Source organism: Aspergillus bombycis (assembly GCF_001792695.1).
Source record: "Aspergillus bombycis strain NRRL26010 chromosome Unknown contig00075, whole genome shotgun sequence".
Taxonomy (NCBI): domain Eukaryota; kingdom Fungi; phylum Ascomycota; class Eurotiomycetes; order Eurotiales; family Aspergillaceae; genus Aspergillus; species Aspergillus bombycis.
In genome coordinates, this window is record NW_019170077.1 from 71762 (window position 1) to 90820 (window position 19059).

Here is a 19059-nt window from a genome sequence, read left to right on the forward strand (position 1 = left end):
CAGTATAGTATTCGGGTCATATATTTACATGAGGGTGTGTATAACTAGTTACCACACCCAAGTTCTGACAACCTCCTCCACGGATCCATAAGATCCGCATGTATAGTAGTATACCTCGACGTCGGTCCGCTGATTCGTGCATCCCAAGAAAAACAAGATGAGGGGAACCCTGCGCCAACAACTCTAGGCAAAACAGAACAGGAATGACAACCGGAGAATCTCATTCCTGGAGGTTTTATCTCTAGCTCCATTTCTCCGCAACCATCCCCGCACGGTCGTCAGCCACCTAAAACCATACATAAATCTATATAACTAGTGGTAACGACTATCTCGAGAGAGCCACCATTCACTCAAGTACTCCCAATCAACACGCAGACCACAGACAACATACACCCCAGAAACTACCACCACCATGACCATCCACCCAGACACTCAATCCCTCCCCACAGCAGCCCAAATCCCCCTCCAAACCTTCCACCTCCCACCCTTCCCCCGCGAAGCATCCAACCTCAAACACCTAACCCTAACCTCCGACATCAAGCCTACCGACTACGCAGACCTCCTCGCTGCTGCCACCACCACCACCCAAGACGACGCAGTCCCAGCAGTACCGCCCACTCTCCCCACGGGGATCCAATCCCTCACCCTCGAACTCTTCTCGCTAGGCTACCCAGCCCCCTTCCTCACCCACCTGGGCAAAGCCCTCCCCGCCCTCAAAGACCTAACGCTGTACTCCCACCTCATCGATGGCGTAAGTGACGCCTCCCGCCGCGACGCAGCGGACTTCATCCACGGTGCCCTCGCGGGGTTACATAGTAAGAATGAGGGCGGAGATACTAGTACCGGAGGGCTACGGGAACTGCATCTCCTGGATGTGTTCTGTCGGAAGGGCTTTATCGCGGGGATCGGTGATATTCTACATGATCTGGAGGACCGGAAAAGAGCGCTCCGTCTCCTGGAGGTGTCGTACACGTATCGCGGCCATTCCGATGGGGAATTTCTGGACCGGATCCCCGTGCAGGAGTTGCCGGGGCTGCTGGTTGGGGGGTTGGTGGGGGTGTCGTTGAGGTTGGAGGCTGCTGCTGCTGCTGCTGCTGCTGCTGATGCGTCTTCACAGGCGGGGTTGGAGGGCATGCCTGATGACCCGGCTGATATAGATGAGAACGGAGAGCGGGCTACGAAGAAGCCAGAAGGGATTGTGCCGGTTGGGTCTGCGCATGAAGGGACGCGGTTGTTGGTGGAGAGGTTGGGTGGGATTGGCACTGGGGATGAGGTGGAATCTGAATCCGAGTCAGGGTTGAAGATGCTGGATTGCACGCTCTATGCCCTGTCGCTTGAGCAGCTGGCATCTGTGCTACGGCGTCAGAGACGGTTGGCGGTTCTCAGTGTTAGTGTTCTGGTCTCGGAGGGGCAGCATGCGAAGCGAGGGTTATGGGAGACTCTGAGATTGGGGGGTGAGCAGCTGGAGGTTGTGGAGGTTGTGGGGGTGCCTGGGCCGGAGGGGAACTATGTAGGTTTCTCTTTCTCTCTCTCTCTTTTTTTATTATTTTTTTTGGAGTCTTTGAGTCTTTGAGTCTTGGGGGGTGTGTTTTATTAAAGATGGTTGGTGTGGCTAATTCAGATCCAGGTTACGGACTCGGGGAAGTCTGAGGATCTTTTCCGGGACATGTTCCCTACGTCGTCAGATATGCTGGCTCTTGCTGCTGCTTTGCCGCATCTGGAGAGCTTTTCCATGACGATCCTGAGGGCGCCGGCGTTGGGTCTGTTTCTTGGGTGAGGAGGGATGGGAAATGGGTGGATGGTACTGACTGAACGGGCGTGAGTGGGAGAGGGTGTTGTTGTTTTGTATGGAAGTGTGGATTTCTGGTTTCGTTTCTTTTCATGTTTGTTGATTCTCTCAAAAGGTCATAATGGATTGATTGATTCGAACAGCCTCCGATCTCATCGTCTAGGATACTTAGGACTGTGCTCCTGTACCTACAACTGCTCACCTTATCTATGAGTTGAAGAATACTCCCAAGCCCTATCAACTCGGCACTCAAAGCACTCTCAGCAATAGCCTGACCAAGAGAAACGACCACCCCTTCTTTCACAAAGAGAATATCTCGACAACTATTCAATATATCGGACTACAACTTGTATATATTCTTAATATATATCAGGATCTTCCCCTGACCGCCAGGGTTTCGGTATCACAAATAGGCACCAAACGGCCCGATTCCGTATCGGAACCTGACATAAAGCATCATATTATATCCAGGAGAGTCTTTTTTAAATTGGTGTATCACCACTCCTATGTGCGTAAGCGCGAGGAGACAAGTAACTAGCTATCTTAAGCCTTCAGTCAGCTGCGTTGAAAGGTGGTGATGTATGGAATGATCGGTTTGGAGGGTAAAGGAATGATACCTCAGCCTGTACAAACTGGAGCATGATTAAATAGTGGCTGCATACACCGGGCTCTCCAAAGCACCAGTGAGATTGTTTATTATGAGACAACTGCGGCCCATAAAGTCAGAGACATAGGCAGCCAAGGATCAAGAAAATTCGACTGAAGAGCTAGCTCGTTCTGCCTGAAGGCTTTCAGGGTTGTATAAGAGAATGCCTCGTATGATCATACTTGGTATGCTTCGCCGGGATCGTTGCCATTAGAGAGCTGCTCCTAATGACAGTCCGGGAGTTGCAGACGTTCTATTGACCTTGGCCTTAGCAAATTAATACTAGGTTATTCATGCAGGCCAGAGTATCGAGATGCTCAGCCCCGCGCACTGTTTTTTTTCCCTTTTCTCCATCACTTCTATATCCAACTTCTCTGCTTCACTCCATCGTCCCTGATTCCGGTAGGATGATGCCAGGTTTGCCATGCTCGTCGGAGTGGAAGCGTACTCTGGACCATCTTTTCTCCTGGTTAATCCTTCTCGGCTCATATTGCAGGTGTTGGGTCGAAAATGGGAAGATTGACATTTGGGATAAAAAGATGACGACCCAACTAGACCGATCGTCACTCAACGGAGACGGCGATCCTACCACGGTTACCACAGCTTGGACCCCTCTGGCAATGGCCACAGTCGCCCAAACAGACAATCATTTACAGAGACCCTAGTATAATCCCGGTCATCAAGACATTGGGACGCGGGGATGTATTCGGGCAACCATTATTGGACATTCCTGTCGTCGCTTCGTGGCAAGGGATAAAGGGACATCAATGCAGGGGCCATATATTCCCGTTCCTCGTCCTGAAGGACGCCCCGTTTCCATACCGAATGCTATGAGCCACATCTGTTCATTCCTAGACTGGAAGATCCCAAGAAACAGGAATTCCTGCGGAGGAAACTCCCACGCATTATGGATTCAAAACATCCGAGTATCATGGCGATGATACATTCCAGCGACTTCACCACTATTTGCCAGACATAAAGCCAGACAAATGTAAAGGCACACTAACGGACAGACAAAAGAGACCTCTGTATAAAAAAAATAGCGATTTTAGCTGTGGTCTTGAGGAGGATTAACTAGAGTATAAAATTCGACTAGCATGGAATCCCACCCTGTTTTTGGAATTTCATGCTGTGAGATCCGCTGCGAGTTTGTTAACTTTTACACACCGACCACAATTCACACAAAAATCCTAACACTAATCCGAGACCAGATTTGGATAGCTGGTGGCTGCCCACCCCGGAAGGGCATGTACTTCTCAATTTATCACACTAAAGCCGAAGTCTTTTCGACTTCAGGAATAGGTAGTGGGACATGGCCTCTCGTACATATGTCTCTATTCTGCGGCCGATCACCTCTCCAAACTCTTGCTGCCATTTCGCTGATTCCTTGTCCAAGTCAACATCGCCTATGACCTTCGAGCGGTCCACCATTGTAGATTCATAGAGGGTTTCTCGGAATGCTTGAAGCTCGGGAAGTTCTTCCGGACCGTGTTTTTCCCAGGTGAAACGAAGCCGAGAACTGTCTAGGCCGATGATCTGGCAGAGTTTGGTCAATATTTCAGGCTGAGTGATAATATCATCTGCCTCAATCACTATAGGCCACAGCATGTGGCCATCAGAACAGGGCCGAGAATTGGAAAAGTGCTGCACATAGAAGTGGTACAATTTGTATACCCACCGGAGGGCCATAGCTTTTTCATATAACTTCCGGCCTTGGTCGGACTCAACAAACTCGGAACCGGCGGCCCTGACCAATGCGCGATAGAATGAAGGAAATGCAGCAGCAGGATGTTTGATAAGAAAGATCGGTTTCCATGTCTTTAGAAAATCGTCTGAAAACAAGGTGTCATTGAGGTCTGAGCGACCGATGATCGTCTGTTCGACCTCCTCAGGCCCACGTAACGTCCAGGGAAGTTCATCGGTCACACTCTTCTCGCCATGTAGCAAACGTGTCTCGGCAATTGGCTCTGTCACATAGTGTGCGTGGTCCTTGAAGCAGACTATCTTCCCCTCTCGTTCGGCCGTCTGAAGATGCCGAAGTAGGCGGCTGTAACAATCTTTTGCACACTTCACTTGTGCTTCCTTCTGGTCACATGGAAGGGCCTGCACATGCGTCCCCATATGTCCGCTGTGGAGTTTCAACAATTGTAGTGGAAGGAAGAAACGCATCCCTTCACTGTGGGAGGCAACATTGGGCTGGTCCTCCAGCGCGAGGAGTTGGGTGAGCAGATTGGATCCGGTTCTGGGATACGTAAAGATGTAAAACCGTGCAGGAGGCTGTTTGAAGTCCATTTTGCCTAGCAAGGTTCCATTCTTTGGGGAAAGTGTGGAGATTCGGGATTGTTGACCAGCTGCCTAAAACCGATGTAATATAATCCATATCCCGTGTCTGCAAATTGGTGTGGATGACAGAATCAAGTACAGCCAGCCATCCGGATCGTCTCCATATCCCTTCCATCGCTTGACCGCTACTCTGCTGTGACATGGAGAACCTAATCCCACAGGTCAGTTCATTGTTACCGATCTCCGCGGTCTGTGCGATGCAGGAATGACAGAAATGATCTGTCATTCCCTTACCCTGAATCATGAGATGGCTAGCCAGGGTCCGACTAACACGAGTCCCCCCTTACTGGTTGCAGTCTTCAATGCATGTATCACCAGTTGGACAGAAAATGATTGGCTTTGCATAGAGGAAGACGTGTTCAAAGGGATTCTTCGGCATATTTGGGAACAGAGAGGCCGTCTTATCCACGCTTTATGGCTTTCGCGAAAAGTTTTACGGCCAGGTTACAGGCCAGTCTTGTACGGCAGGGAGTTAGTTCAAGGCCACTACCCTACGCTACCCCAAAGGCTAAGACGAAGTCAAGTCGAGTCATCGAGTCAGCGGGCGATCCATCGTAGTAGTTCTGGCTTGTGGTCGAGAAGGGAAAGAGAGGTTCAAGGGACAGCGGAAAGAGAAGCAAAAAAAATATAGAAGCGTCGGAATCTACGATTTCATGATTTTCACTTGGTCAAAAGCAATAGCGTAGCTTGCAGGGATAATGTGCGGCAAGAAGCCTACACCATCCATGAAAATCACCACAATCGGTTTGATATACGTTACAACAGGGATTCCCGCATGCTCCACCAACAGCATCGCGGCGAGATAGCAGATGAGAGTGTGAGTGGGTAAGAGAATATGCTGCCTGGCCCATTGAAGGTCTTTGCGGTGACGGAATACTGTCAACAGATGCATGTCCAATAGAAGACGGCTGACCAGTATTAAAGCGAGATATATCGGGGGCGCCACAGTCAGCCTTGGGATCCAAGCCACTTGCCGGACACCCCATTCGAAGCAGTTGCTCGCATGAAGCAAAGGTGCAACAAGCATGTTATAGCGGGGTGTCTTTTCAGCCCCCGCCAGGTAATGGAAAACGGGCTTGACGAAAAGATCAGATGGAATTTTCAGAAGACAGAGGTGCAGGATCATCGATGTCAAAACCTACCTCGCAAGCAATCTGAGCCACCGGAATCAACGGAGACCAGTTCGGTGGGATGGATTGAACCAGAAACAGGTACAGCCCAAGGTTCGTAATGGCGGCAATCGAGGAGCGCGTCCAAGAGATGTCAACCAAGCTCATGTGCTTGACAAACCTGGACATGGAGCCATGTCTGGCGCTGATCCGCCGGCCAGAGAAAAGACCATGTAGTCTATCAGTAATAACAATAAAAGATGCATAGATGCAACAGCACGCGCAGGTTATGAGCGCGGGACCCCATATTTTAGGGGTCCTGTAATCGATGAGGTACGGCAACGTGACGGAAATTAACATGGCCAGCATTATCATGCGCAGACTGATGAAATAATGAAACTGCTGTATAAGGAACCGGTTGAAGTTAAACACAATCACTGTCGCGTCCAAGGCACAGCCAGTGGCGAGAGCTAAAAAAACATCGATATAACGTGAACGGGAGAGGTTTTGCTTCAAGACGCAGAGCGTTAATCAGTAGCTGTGTGTCCAGGGCAAGGCTAGGAGTCGTCGGTACCTGGTGGACCTTGGATACGCTGATGAAGGAGCCTCTGTTCGCGTCCATAGGCCAGCGATCCAAGAGAAATATAGCAACCATGCAAAGCAGGAGATTTGGCCACATAAAACCAGGAGCCAAAACTTGAGAATTCGCGGGTCACCCAGATCAAAGCACATCAATGCATCTGTGATCGACGGGGTTTTCAGGGCGCTACGGAAGGAATCAGTTTGATTATATGGGATTAGACGCCTGGGACAATCACCGTTTTGTGTGGATCTTATATCCCATTTTTCGCAATGAAGAACCACGCAATGAAGAGCGTATGATCAAACGGAGGAACACACTACAGAGAAATAGAGAAGACTAAGGTTAATATACCTCTTCTCCAAAAAGTGGACATACGAGAGGCGAGGAGATCAGTCCGAGGGATTCTATCGAATATCTGCGAGCAGTATAGATCGACATTGTGCTTTACATATTATTGAATTAAAGTATGTAAGGTCTATGCCGATCACGATATGGAAGGACTGCATTGTCGATCCATACCTGTGCCATGAAATGGCCTTCTCAATATAAAAACCCCTTGATAAAAACAATGGCAGCCTTGATCTTTAGTAAAATAGACTCGCAGAGACCCCGAGAAAGTGACTAATGATGCCGTTAACCATCGCACTTTGTTGTCTATTTGTGGCAATGTACCTCGTGAAATAGTTCTCTAAAAGCGGCACAGGCATTTCGCCAGCTATATTCTACTTACAGTTTCGATCCAAATCTCCCCTCGTGGTTGACCGATCCACGGGTCAAATGGCGCAGGAATCGAGCCGAGAAAAAACTCACTAATCTCATGAAAGACACCATTGGTAAAGTTTTCGATAAGATAAATCGTATCCCGGGTCAGGGCTCCATCACACCCACAAATTCCACGCAATGTCCTTGCCCTGGCTCTAAATGATGTTGAGCACTTAACGGGCAAGAATCTGGCGCTTTCCTTCGAATGCCGGATGGCAGTGAACTCTGTATGGATGGCTTATCGATTTACAATTGTCATAGTACAATTCATCGTGAAGAAGCGGTATATGGAGACACGAAAGATATTTTTATGCCGGAACGCTGGCTTGATCCCATGGAGGTTAGCGCGCAACTGAGCCCTGAAAGGGGTATAAAACTAGGCGTTTCATCTGCTTCTTGTGCGCAGGTACCACCGGGTGCCTGGCGTCCTTTTGAACGAGGTCCCAGAGCCTGCCTTGGCCAACAATTGGCGCTTCTGGTAGCAAAGGTTGTTCTCATTTTTGCTGCGAGAAGGTACGACTTCAGCAAAACCGGGCTGGGTCAAGTTGCACGTAACTCAAACAATGAACCCGTTTTGAACTCGATTGGACAATATGAAGTTAGGTCTCCGCTGTATAATATGAGCTCATTCCAACTAATATCCCACCCCCGCCCCTTTTTTTCTTGGGGGTTGGGGATTAGAGACACTAACTAGAGCTCGAATCAGGCGAGGAAGTTCGTCCCGAAGCCGGTGGACAGGATGCGAATGCGTATCAGGCTTGGTTCTAAATGGCCGGAAGATTAACCAGAGTGATCATGAAGTGTAGAGGAAACTATCGACTTAAGCGGACCATCACTTGCATGTTTCCACGGACCGTGCTTGCTAATTTATATGATGCCAGCAATCCCCACACGGAACAGCCCGAATTCCTATCCCAAAATGATCATGCGGAGTTAGACGAATAAAAATGAGTCGATTCTGGGCTGAGTTGGCGTTTAGGAATAGTTCTAATCTTTTGTTAGATTTCGGGATCAAGTTCCTTAGGTCTCTTCGTGGCTGGCAGTAGCTTTACTAGTCTATACTAATTCAGCGGTATTCAATATAAACTCGATGTGAATTGACTCGCTTTCAGTCTCTGAGGAATTTGCTCAAAAAGCTAGTCGACAGCCACTCTACATCATTCTGAGAGGCCTTTATAAAAAATTCTTTCGAGTGCGCATTAAGCTTATGTGCTCGTGCCTCCGTCTTTGCTCCGTGAATCAAGTCTAATCGACCCCACATTATAAGATAGATAGCTATTAGACCAGCAATTCGAAAGACTAACTGCTCATCTAACTGGCCATATCCGTGGATAAATCCACGTAGCATAAACTCGGCACACGGAGTGCCTTCAAAATGCCACTGGATGTAGAGGCAGGCTATCATAGAAGCCAGGTCCATTGTAATACAGCCATACCGGGAGAGCTCCCAGTCAATGATAGCAAGATTTATATCATCCAGTTTCTTGCTTTCTGGATGTGACTGGATCAGAAGACTTAACTCATGACATCAATTAGTTGTCGGTAGCCAATAGGTTGGATATAATAACGTACTTTCTAGTAGTAAAATCTCCGTGAATGATCGTTAGCCGACTCGGATAATCCTGGGCAAAAGCTTTCAAGACACTCTCTCTGGCTAGCGAATCATCGTCAAATAAACTCATAGCATATTCAAATGGCATCTTTGACGATTCCACAGCAGCCTTATTCTCATATAAGACCGCTGTTTCTTCCTCATTAATATGGCTCCAATCCCGTGAGTGAAACTCCAAAAGCCATAACCCTAGACCTTGACCAATGGTTCTTGCTGTCGAATAGGGGATGTCTTTATTACAATCCAGGTAGTCCCGCAGCGTCTTACAGTTAGGAATATCTTCGATAACCTGGAGATTTGTGTATGTATCGAGATACAGGTGATCGGGGGGCCGAATTGAAACATCGGCATGCTTAAAGAAACTACCTCGCATAATCCCAAGCGATACAGCCTCAGCAACCTAACAACAATGGTATTAGCTATGAGATAAGCTCTAAAGTAGAACGCAGACACATACACATCGAGCGATTGGTAAATCAAGAGTTCCTGTCCTATCATACTGCTGACAATGCTTGACAATGACGCTCGTCCGATTGTCCGGGAGAGGTGAGTAGAGACTTCCTCGGAAAGTAAAGTTACCTAATCCACCACTCAGCTGCTTCAGTGATAAACACCTAAATGGTGTTTGAGAGAGGGATTGCATGGCCCGAGATTCAATTTCTGTCTTTTTCTCAATATTTTCATCCGCTGCTTTTGCGGGAGCAATATCTTCTTTAGCCGTCATTGTACCCTTCAAGAGCGAGGAATTAAAACGAGGAATAAAAGCTCCCAGAGAATTGAATGATAACAATAACGAAATAGACTTCGCGACAGTGGCTAGAGTTTTCGTTGAATCTTTTCTGTTGAGTGGGAATGGCGAAAAGACATACAACCTTGCTTTTATAAAAATAAAAGCGTGTGTCCCAAGTTTACTTTGTCCCCTTGAATAGCGAAAGGAACAACTGTAACTAGTTACATGTCGAGAATGCTTTTAGGAATCGGACGTATAATTTCGCAAGGGCACGAGTCTCAGCTAGGAATTATGAGCCATTCTGACAAATATGGAAATGTAAGGGACTGAGTAGCATGCGTATCCCTTGCTTGTGCAATGATCATTTTCAGCAGACGCTTGGGCTGCGGATCTCGCATGGGACCTGTAGGTCCTATCATCAGTTATGTGCAGGAAAGCATCACAAAGCCCATCCAGAAAGAATGTGACCAAGAAGGCAAATCAAATTGACTTTCAACAGCACCTAAAAGCTGTCATCCATGATGCAGTGCCTTCAGCTACTACCCCACTAGGCCTAGGAAAGGACGGTACTCTGTATACTACTACTACTACTACTTTATACTGAAACGACTGCAGCGTGCACTTGTCCACGGACTCCCCGTCCAGACTGAGAATGCGCACCGTGGCGGTGGAATTGCATCGTGGGTGGGAGTTGGAGTAATCTCCTTGATGGTTGATATGCCATTCTGTGAAGATGGAGAGGATATGAATGTGCAACACTGAGATTCTGTCAGTAAAGTTTCTGTCATGGATGGGTTTGGCTGCTGTATCGATACCGGAATGTACTGAGTCTGGACTAATTTCTAAGCATGCCGTGGCTTGAAAGATGCGGAATTGAATGTCTGGGGTATCACGTACCTGACTATACTGTATTCAGAGAAGGATAAATATTGCGCCGGTAAAATTGTACAAGAGAAGTATCGAGCTATGACAGGCCATAACCTCATATACTCATCTGGAAGAGTGGGAACAGCCACAGTAAGAACTTATGCTAAACCATTTTAACAGAATCTAGTCTTAATATTTGCAAATGCTACTATTGGACCGCACTATAACTTGATGCTAGATAAATATACAATTATAATTCAAGTAGCTTATCAATTGGATAGTGATCGTCGAAATTCTCCTCATCAATATACTGGCCAGTCTTGCACCTCACTAGCTCATTCATTTCTTGCTGCTGTTCCTCGTCCAAAAGTGCTATTCTATCATCAAGAGATGTGAGAGTTTTATAATACCGACGGTCAATAAATATCCAATAGATTTTCTCGAACATGGAGCTATATCTTGCTGCTAAGCATACCCAGAATAATCCAGTCTCCATGGAGCGTTCCATCCGTAGAGAGAGAGGCGTTGTGACTTCAAGAGGAGATATTCTTTGATCAGCATATTTTTATGGTTGTTAAGAATGTCCAAAAAAGCACGAAATTTAGGGCTATACCGAGCCAGGAACTGGTTAAGATTATCTTCCCAGTCCTCTGGACTTTGTAACAAGAGCTACCAAGGAGCTATATATGTAAACTCAGCAGGCGCGGTATAGATAAACTCCCAGTCAATCACTCCCGAGACGCGGAGAGTCTTCATAATCTTTAGAAATAACCAACGAGCGGTGTATTTTTTCCGGCAGTCGTCCGCATCAGTGACAGTATTCCGTTGCTGTAACCGAAGATGGAGCAAATACTGTATAGCAAGCACTTCAAAGTAGTCTATAGCTGACCTGAAAGGGTGCAAGAAGAAAGCTTCTGCAGATAAATTTGCAGATACCATCAACTTATTCATATTAAAAGTGAGAGATCGTCTAGTAATAGAAACGCCTTTCTTATCTCCCCCAAGCGAACCGATGGAATCAAATCTATACTTAAACAATCCGAGGATAATTGCAGCTATTTCATAATAAACCCGTTTCAGACTCCGATCACCTATTTTCGGGTTTAGGATAGGCCGTTCGTTTATAGAAGAATCTTTGAGAACTTGTAATAAGGGCACCCCTTTGAGAAATAACATGACGATATAAGGCCCAGCCCAACAAATACCGGAGCCGAAAATATCGGGAACAGGTATTGAAGTGGTGTGGTGTATATACTTTATTGTCGCGACTTCAGTTTCTACTTTCTCTCTGCGTAGAATAGTTCTTTCCAGGGCGGCAAAACGAACAATGATATCTGTTCTATCTTTATATCTGACCCAATAGTATATATTGAAAGCACCACTTTTCCATAGACATGCAGAATCAATTAGTCCAGGCCGATGCTTCTCCGCAAGTTGCATAGATAGAATCTCTGGAGCTGGAGTCCGGCTCGGCCAAAGATTTAGCCAAGCGGCAGCCTTCTGGTTCTGTTTCTTTTCAGCAAGATGATCAAACTCCATGGCTGTCTGGTTATTGTAGTTACAGGAGAAATAAGAATGATATCGGGCAGTGATGGTCAGAATGCGAGTCAAGGACAGACCGCCTTTTGTTGTCAATTAAATATCATCCTACCAGTCACAAAACTCTGTGGCTGGCCCTGTAGGCTGTGGACCAAAGAGACAAGTATCATTAATTATTCAGTAGTACTGTTACTAAGGGACTCCAAGTTTGCAAGGGCGATCTAGCTTGTATCTGATGAATCCAGAAATGTCTATATTCCCATAGCTACACAATGCATTCGACTTCCCCAGCTCATTCATTTCTCCTGATCTCTTTGTTCTTTTCATTTCCTTTGTTCCCCAGGACTATAAGAAGGCCCTCCACACCCAGCTAGTTAGTGGGTACATTACCACTAAAAGGTGACCATCAGCTTAGATAGATCTAATGCTCTTCACGAAGCGCCATAGAAATAGCCTCAAGTCCACCCTTAAGCTCCTCCACACTCGGCCATCCATATCCAATACGCATGAAAGCATCCGACTGCTCAAACCAATGACCAGGCCCGACATAAGTCCCATATTTATGGAGCAACCGATGATAAAAAGCATCCATACCACCCGCAGGCTCTTTCTTCACACGAGGAAAGCAAACAACGCCCCCCTCTGGCCTCACCCATTCAACCAACTCCCCTTCCTTTTGCATCCAATCCGCCACAATCTGGCGACGCTGGTCCATGTCCTTAGTGGTAGCACTCAAGATCTCATCCTTGTGCGAGAGAACCTGTTCAGCGATCCACTCGTCGATGACACTACCGCTGATACTGATCTGTTCTTTGGCGGCCAAGAACGTCTCCTGCAGCTTGGGATTCTTGTTGATAATCCATCCTAGCCGGATACCAGGGATCCCGAAGGATTTGGACAGCGATGAAACGCTGATGACATGGTCACCGAGAGATGCAGCAATCGGAAGACGTCCTTGGTACGCAATATCGGCGTAGGTTTCGTCGACTAGCAAGATGATTCCCCTCTCCTCGGTCAAGGAGACGAGTCTGCCCAGTGTGTCACGGTTCACAACAGTACCAGTAGGGTTGTGGGGTGTGGTAATGCTAATGATCTTGGTGTTTGGCTTTATAGCAGCCTCAACTGCGGCAATGTCGATCTGAAATCCAAGATCAAAGGATAGATCGATGAACGTGATCTCACACCCAATTGCACGTGGTGTCTCAAGATTCGTAGCGTAGTTTGGACGAACAACAACGAGGTGGTCGGTCGGTGCCAGCTGGGAGCTCGAGATGATAAAGAGAGCGCCCGCCGCGCCGGATGTAATGAGCACATCATCGTGGGTGAGGTTATCGTGGTCTTTCACGACGAGGGAGCGGAGCCCTGTGCTGCCCTTGTGCTCGTTGTAAAGGAGCTTCAGATCGGGGATTTGGAGACCCAGGGACCCTAGAGTTTGGTCTGCGATGGAACTCTCGGAGAGATTGTATTTAATCTTTTCGTAGCCGTATTCCTCAGGGGATTCGATCTCGATGGCCATGCGGGTGTACTTCATTGTGGCGGTTGTTGAAGGTGATGGGTGTTGCGACTTTGTTTTATTCTATTCCCTGTTGAGGTGAATATGAAAAGGTGGTACTGCGCAGAGATATGCTGCTTTATAGGAAAAAGAACTTCCGATGTTTTCTGTATACTCCGCATATACTTCCCCCATTCTACTTTTCCCGATGTGGTGATGAATGCGATGTACCCAATCATGAATGACACTTAATATACACAATATCCGACACTTAGCCGTCGATGACTGATACTAAACTGTTTTATCGTTTAACACTTATATTAGACTAACCTCCAGCTATCCTAGAAAAGCGTGGGACATCTCCGTGCTTCTGGTTTTTGATACATCTCTATACGTATTTACATTACAAAACAGCTGCTGGTGAAACCTCAAGTGGGATGGGTCACGTGCATGGCGTTTCCTCTCCCGAAGAACATGCCGAGTGTCAATCAATCGACACCAGTCTTGCATTCACGGCAACTGCCAAATTGGAGTTTGAACATGGTAGTATTCGAAGTGGGTCAGCAATCGCTCGCCCTCGGAAACCAATTTCCCAGACCTCCACAACGAAGGCGTGATGGCTGTTCGGAATGTCGAAGGAAAAAGGTCAAGGTAATACTTCCAATGCACAAAGTAAAATGCCCCTTCTAAGCCCACGTTTAGTGCGATCTGCGCAGGCCTGTTTGTTCGCGATGCACTCGCTTTCCGAAAGAGTGCAGATATGGCCTGAACTTTATCAGCGAGAGACAACGCTCAAGGCGTCAAGATACAGCAGAACAGCCTCTTCGCAGTCCCATAAAGCCCAATGTCAGGTTATGCGTCGATGAATCATCCTCGATTCTTCCACGCCAGCTTCACCTTAATCCATCTCCCTTTCTATCAACAGAGGAGTCTCTATTCTTTCTCCGCCTCTTTGCTACTGAGACCGCTCCGCGGCTCTTTCCCGCTGCTCCAAGCATTTTCGTGCATCAGTTAGTGAATCGTGCCCTTGAGACGCCTCACCTACTTCATGCGCTCCTAGCATCAGCGAGTAGTCACCACGGCCGCTTGGTGGGAGACACTGCCGCGAGATCAAGGACGACTACTCTGAAATTCACTAACTTTGCTGTCTCCGGCCTACGGACTGCCCTCAGTACGCCAGAGGAGATGCCGAAAGCAGAGACAACTATGACAGCTCTTACTTTATGTACAAACGATATATGTAATGGGAATCGGGACATATGGCGGGCTCATCTGTCTGGAGCAACCCGTTTACTGGCTGCTTTCTTGGATCGCCATACCGAAGCTCCAAGTGTTGCTGACCCGTTCGATTTGTGTTTGGTCAAGTGGTTTGCCACGCTAGATATCATGGCGAATCTGACAGGAATCAGTGCAAGCCCAACCGACAGGGACCCATGTTGGTACCTAGACAGGATCCCTGGCGCACGAGTTGGCTACGTAGATGATATATCTGGCTACTCCCCGGAGCTGATACCAATGTTGGCTCAGCTGGCACAGATGGCAAACAGACAAGATGTATGCATGGCAGCAAAACATAGCGCACAGTTCACCTTGCCACAGCAGCTATTGGAAGAGGCTCGGGAGCTGGAATGCAGGATCAGGTCTATTACGGATAGGTCTGTTTCAAACTCCACATCAAAAAATCATGACAGCGCGCTTACAGTCGACTTACGACACACCCATCGTGCCTTTGTCCATGCTTCACTGCTTCATCTCCACCGCCGGGTTCAATTGCTTCCGAGGGACCACAGTCAAGTCAAGGAAGATATCACCAACATCGTCAACGCTGTTGTAAATATAGACCCCCTCTCTCCTGCCAACATACTTATTCTCTGGCCGATGTTCAGTGCTGGCTGCGAGACCAGCTTCGTGAGCGAACGTGACCTGATCCAAAACCGCATGGCCAATATGCAAAGTCTTGGAATGGGCAATTACACCAGAGCTAGAGATATGTTGAGACTATTCTGGTCGTCTGGTAGTCTTTTACCATGGGATGTTTACTTTGCGGAGCAGGGGATACAACTAGTTTTATTTTGAGCATATGTTGAGACCGACTGGAACTCTCCTCCAGTACTAGTCTTCAAAGATTGTACGCATCTTTGTTCGCTGTGACTATAGCATGACGAGCTCTAATGGACAGGGGGAATATCGCCAGGAGTCTACCATACCATGTGCGCCGGCATATGGTCTATGGTTTCCCAAGCCTCATGCATTGGCAACAGACAACTGCTCATATCCGCTGTGCATGAACTCTCTTAGAGCTTGGAGGCCATCTACCATAACCTGGTGTTCTGGAACAAAGCCGATCCGAACGTAACCTTTGAAGTCAACTCCACCTCCGAAGCACTGGCTGCCAGGAACGAACATTACACCGGTCTGCTTCTGCAGTTGTTGACAGAACACAACGTCGTCAATCGGCTTTCCTTCCCGATTGACGAATTTGATCAACGCAGTGGTACCCGCCTGTGGCCGCGTCCATTCAATAGCCCATTCAAACTCTCTTATGAAAGTGTCCAGTGCGGCAAGGTTCTGCCTGGCTAACTGAATGTTGCGCTCAAGTAAGTTATGCACAGTTGGCGTGCTGAGAGCAAGAGTCGCGACACTGTCGTCGAGCTGTCCAACGGAAATAATGGTGTAATCGCGAGCAGAGGCGCATGCTTCAATGATCTCCGGACTCCTCGACACAATCCATCCGAGACGAATACCCGCCAAGCTGAACGCCTTTGACATTGAGCCTGTGGCAACCACTTTGTCATATCCTAGCGAGAGAATAGACGGCGGGTTCTCGTGCTGGTCGGTATTGAGTGAATGGAATAGAGGCCGATACACCTCATCGCTGTGGATCATGATATTGTGCTCACGTGCTATATCAACGATACCCTGTAGTGTCTCACGCTTGAGAACAGCGCCTGTTGGATTCTGTGGATTGCTATATCGCCCATTAGAACATCTCTTGAGTAATATAATCTAACCGCCACCCACTTGATGATGATGAGTTTCGTATTCGTCTTGATTAATGATCTCAGATCTTCCAGATCTAGCTGCCAACCGGCGTCTTCCTTTGATCTCCAGAGATCCACCTCGGCTCCAATAGCCTCAGGAACAGAATACAGTTGTTGATAAGTCGGGTAGTGGCAAATGACATGATCCCCAGGCCCCACGTTTGTGTAGAGCGCAAGGAAGTTGGCCTGGATGGCACCATTTGTGACGAGGACGTTGTCTGGAGACAAGTGATCTGGAGATTCCGTGGTGTATAGTTGGGCAATGTTAGACCTCAACGCCTTCGATCCACGGATTGCGCCGTAGACTTGCTTCTGAGCGTAGTCTATGATGCTGGTTTGCTGACCAGATAAGGACGCGAGATCGTTGAGTGAGATTGATGCACAGCAAGTTTCTGCAAGATTGTACTTGGCATCATTCTCATAGTCGTCCATCCACTGTTCTTGGTCAGTATATGTGTGCCTTATCGTTGTCCTGGAGTGCCCACCCGCTCCACAGCGAATTCCTTGATCTTGACCATCTTGCTTGTATTCAATGGATATGCTAAAGGTCGGTTACAACAGATGAAAGAAGCGGGTTTAAGCGGCGTGCTATGGTGGCTTATATATCTTTGATGAGGATGTTCGCCCTTATGGAGCACGATTACAAACTCGGGTCTGATTGGACGGAACGCATACATTTCCGAATCCAGTTATACCGACTCCACTCCATCCAGCCAGCCCCAGTGATATATTACAAGCCATCTCCAACCACCACCACGTACCCTGGAACAGTTCCATTCGGCGAATAATTCTCAATTCACCCAAAATGCAGTCAGCGCCTCCACTTAATCTATCCCGCGGCTGGCCTGCGTCCGATCTGTTCCCTACTCAGATCCTACAAAATGCGGCAGTGTCTGTGTTGTCAAATCCCATCATCACAGGGCAAGGGCTCGGCTACGGCCCAGATGAAGGGCACTTCGAACTCAGAAGGAATATTGCGGACTGGCTGAGGAGGAATTATAGCCTCTCGAGAACAGTGGGTGCAGAACGGATCTGTATCTCTGGAGGTGCCAGTCAAAATCTGGCATGTGTGCTACAGGTTTTCACTGATCCCATGCATACGAGATACGTGTGGATGGTTGAACCAATCTACCACTTAGTATTTGGTATCTTCCAGGACGCCGGTTTCTACAACCGGCTCCGAGCCGTGCCCGAGGACGAGTGTGGCATAGATGTGGATTTTCTTGAGAAAGCTCTGCAGAAGAGTACCATAGATCATCAACATGTATAGACCCCATTTCTGATACTATCATATTGTACAAAGTGGCTGACACGCAGATAGGTGGCGGCTCCGGAACGTCCTTACCGGAAGACGTACACACATATCATCTACTGCGTTCCAACATTCTCTAATCCGTCCGGAACCACAATGCCGCTGTCGCGGCGCGAAGCCCTTGTGCGCCTCGCGCGCAAGTACGATGCTCTCATTATCAGCGACGATGTTTATGATTTCTTAAACTGGGAGCCAGCAGATGCCGCCGGTGGTGAGAGTACCCGTTTGCCGCGGATCATTGACGTGGACACATCTCTAGACGGAGGACCACCCGACCTGTTCGGAAACTGTGTCAGTAATGGCAGCTTTAGTAAGATCGTTGCGCCAGGATGTCGCGTTGGATGGGCGGAGGGGACGCCCGAGTTCATCCGTGACCTCTCTGCAGCGTAAGGTTTTTGTCTTTTCCATTTCCAAGATGATTTTAACAAAAGATTGCAGGGGCTCATCCCACTCTGGCGGTGCACCTTCACAGCTCATGTCGACCTTCATCAACGAAATGTTAGAGAACGGCTCTCTTGACAGACACCTACACGAAACGCTTCTGCCAGCGTATTCTCGGCGCGCTCGCGCTCTCACAGCGGCGATCAAGCAGCACCTTCTTCCACTTGGTGTGACCTTCATCTCTGACTCGGAGTCGTACACCGTACTGGGAGGTTACTTCATCTGGCTCAAGCTCCCGGCTCATCTCAACGCTAAGAGCATCACGGAAACAGCACTAAAGGAGCAGAATCTAGTCATTGCAGAGGGAGAGCTATTCGCTGTACCCGGGAATACCCTACCGGAAAATGAGTTGAACCATAGACTGAGGCTATGTTTTGCCTGGGAGAAGGAAGAGAAGCTCAACGAGGCGGTGGAGAGACTGAGCCGGGTTATACGGGGCGCACTATGCTGTACCTAACTATCCTTCATGAAGATATACATAGTAACTTGGAGTCATCTCGGGAAATTTCTAGCCCCTCACTCGAACACATAACTACGAGGGCCATGCATCCAGTACAGTACATTGTTACTCAACACCAATACGTAAAGAAGGTACCTTACAAATAGCAATAAATATCCACGCAAAGCACCGACCTCACAAAGTGGGCCACCCTTTCAGAATGGTGGACCTGGCATACAGTCAAAATAGTATCATTAGCGATCCCACCAATAGGGAGCATTTCACGGGTGGAATTGCCACGGCCGCTTCGATTAGCTTAGTGGGTCCATCTGGAAATGCCGGTATGTATTTTAC

General features: G+C 48.0%; 8 protein-coding genes across 8 annotated transcripts; 3 read left to right on the forward strand and 5 right to left on the reverse strand.

Annotated features, from left to right (window-relative positions):
• Positions 1-412: 412 nt before the first annotated feature.
• Positions 413-1777, forward strand: ABOM_008854 (uncharacterized protein; the record flags this gene model as incomplete). The annotated part of the gene is made up of 2 exons (XM_022535983.1): positions 413-1510; positions 1628-1777. 2 exons carry the CDS (start codon positions 413-415, stop codon positions 1775-1777), a joined length of 1248 nt encoding a protein of 415 aa, XP_022386899.1.
• Positions 1778-3704: 1927 nt separating this feature from the next.
• ABOM_008855 (uncharacterized protein) lies at positions 3705-4727 on the reverse strand (the record flags this gene model as incomplete). The annotated part of the gene is made up of 1 exon (XM_022535984.1): positions 3705-4727. The coding sequence occupies one exon, from the start codon at positions 4725-4727 to the stop codon at positions 3705-3707; it is 1023 nt and encodes a 340-aa protein (XP_022386900.1).
• A 694-nt stretch (positions 4728-5421) lies between these two features.
• On the reverse strand, positions 5422-6055 carry ABOM_008856 (uncharacterized protein; the record flags this gene model as incomplete). The annotated part of the gene is made up of 2 exons (XM_022535985.1): positions 5422-5853; positions 5921-6055. The coding sequence occupies 2 exons, from the start codon at positions 6053-6055 to the stop codon at positions 5422-5424; spliced, it is 567 nt and encodes a 188-aa protein (XP_022386901.1).
• Positions 6056-8340: 2285 nt separating this feature from the next.
• ABOM_008857 (phosphotransferase family protein) lies at positions 8341-9568 on the reverse strand (the record flags this gene model as incomplete). The annotated part of the gene is made up of 3 exons (XM_022535986.1): positions 8341-8746; positions 8805-9244; positions 9302-9568. 3 exons carry the CDS (start codon positions 9566-9568, stop codon positions 8341-8343), a joined length of 1113 nt encoding a protein of 370 aa, XP_022386894.1.
• A 2833-nt stretch (positions 9569-12401) lies between these two features.
• Positions 12402-13511, reverse strand: ABOM_008858 (pyridoxal phosphate-dependent aminotransferase; the record flags this gene model as incomplete). The annotated part of the gene is made up of 1 exon (XM_022535987.1): positions 12402-13511. One exon carries the CDS (start codon positions 13509-13511, stop codon positions 12402-12404), a length of 1110 nt encoding a protein of 369 aa, XP_022386902.1.
• A 501-nt stretch (positions 13512-14012) lies between these two features.
• ABOM_008859 (transcription factor domain-containing protein) lies at positions 14013-15548 on the forward strand (the record flags this gene model as incomplete). The annotated part of the gene is made up of 2 exons (XM_022535988.1): positions 14013-14123; positions 14175-15548. The coding sequence occupies 2 exons, from the start codon at positions 14013-14015 to the stop codon at positions 15546-15548; spliced, it is 1485 nt and encodes a 494-aa protein (XP_022386903.1).
• A 168-nt stretch (positions 15549-15716) lies between these two features.
• ABOM_008860 (putative aminotransferase) lies at positions 15717-17031 on the reverse strand (the record flags this gene model as incomplete). The annotated part of the gene is made up of 3 exons (XM_022535989.1): positions 15717-16440; positions 16494-16948; positions 16999-17031. 3 exons carry the CDS (start codon positions 17029-17031, stop codon positions 15717-15719), a joined length of 1212 nt encoding a protein of 403 aa, XP_022386889.1.
• Positions 17032-17318: 287 nt separating this feature from the next.
• Positions 17319-18723, forward strand: ABOM_008861 (aminotransferase-like domain-containing protein; the record flags this gene model as incomplete). Its single annotated transcript, XM_022535990.1, has 3 exons — positions 17319-17777; positions 17835-18211; positions 18264-18723. The coding sequence occupies 3 exons, from the start codon at positions 17319-17321 to the stop codon at positions 18721-18723; spliced, it is 1296 nt and encodes a 431-aa protein (XP_022386888.1).
• Positions 18724-19059: the final 336 nt, after the last annotated feature.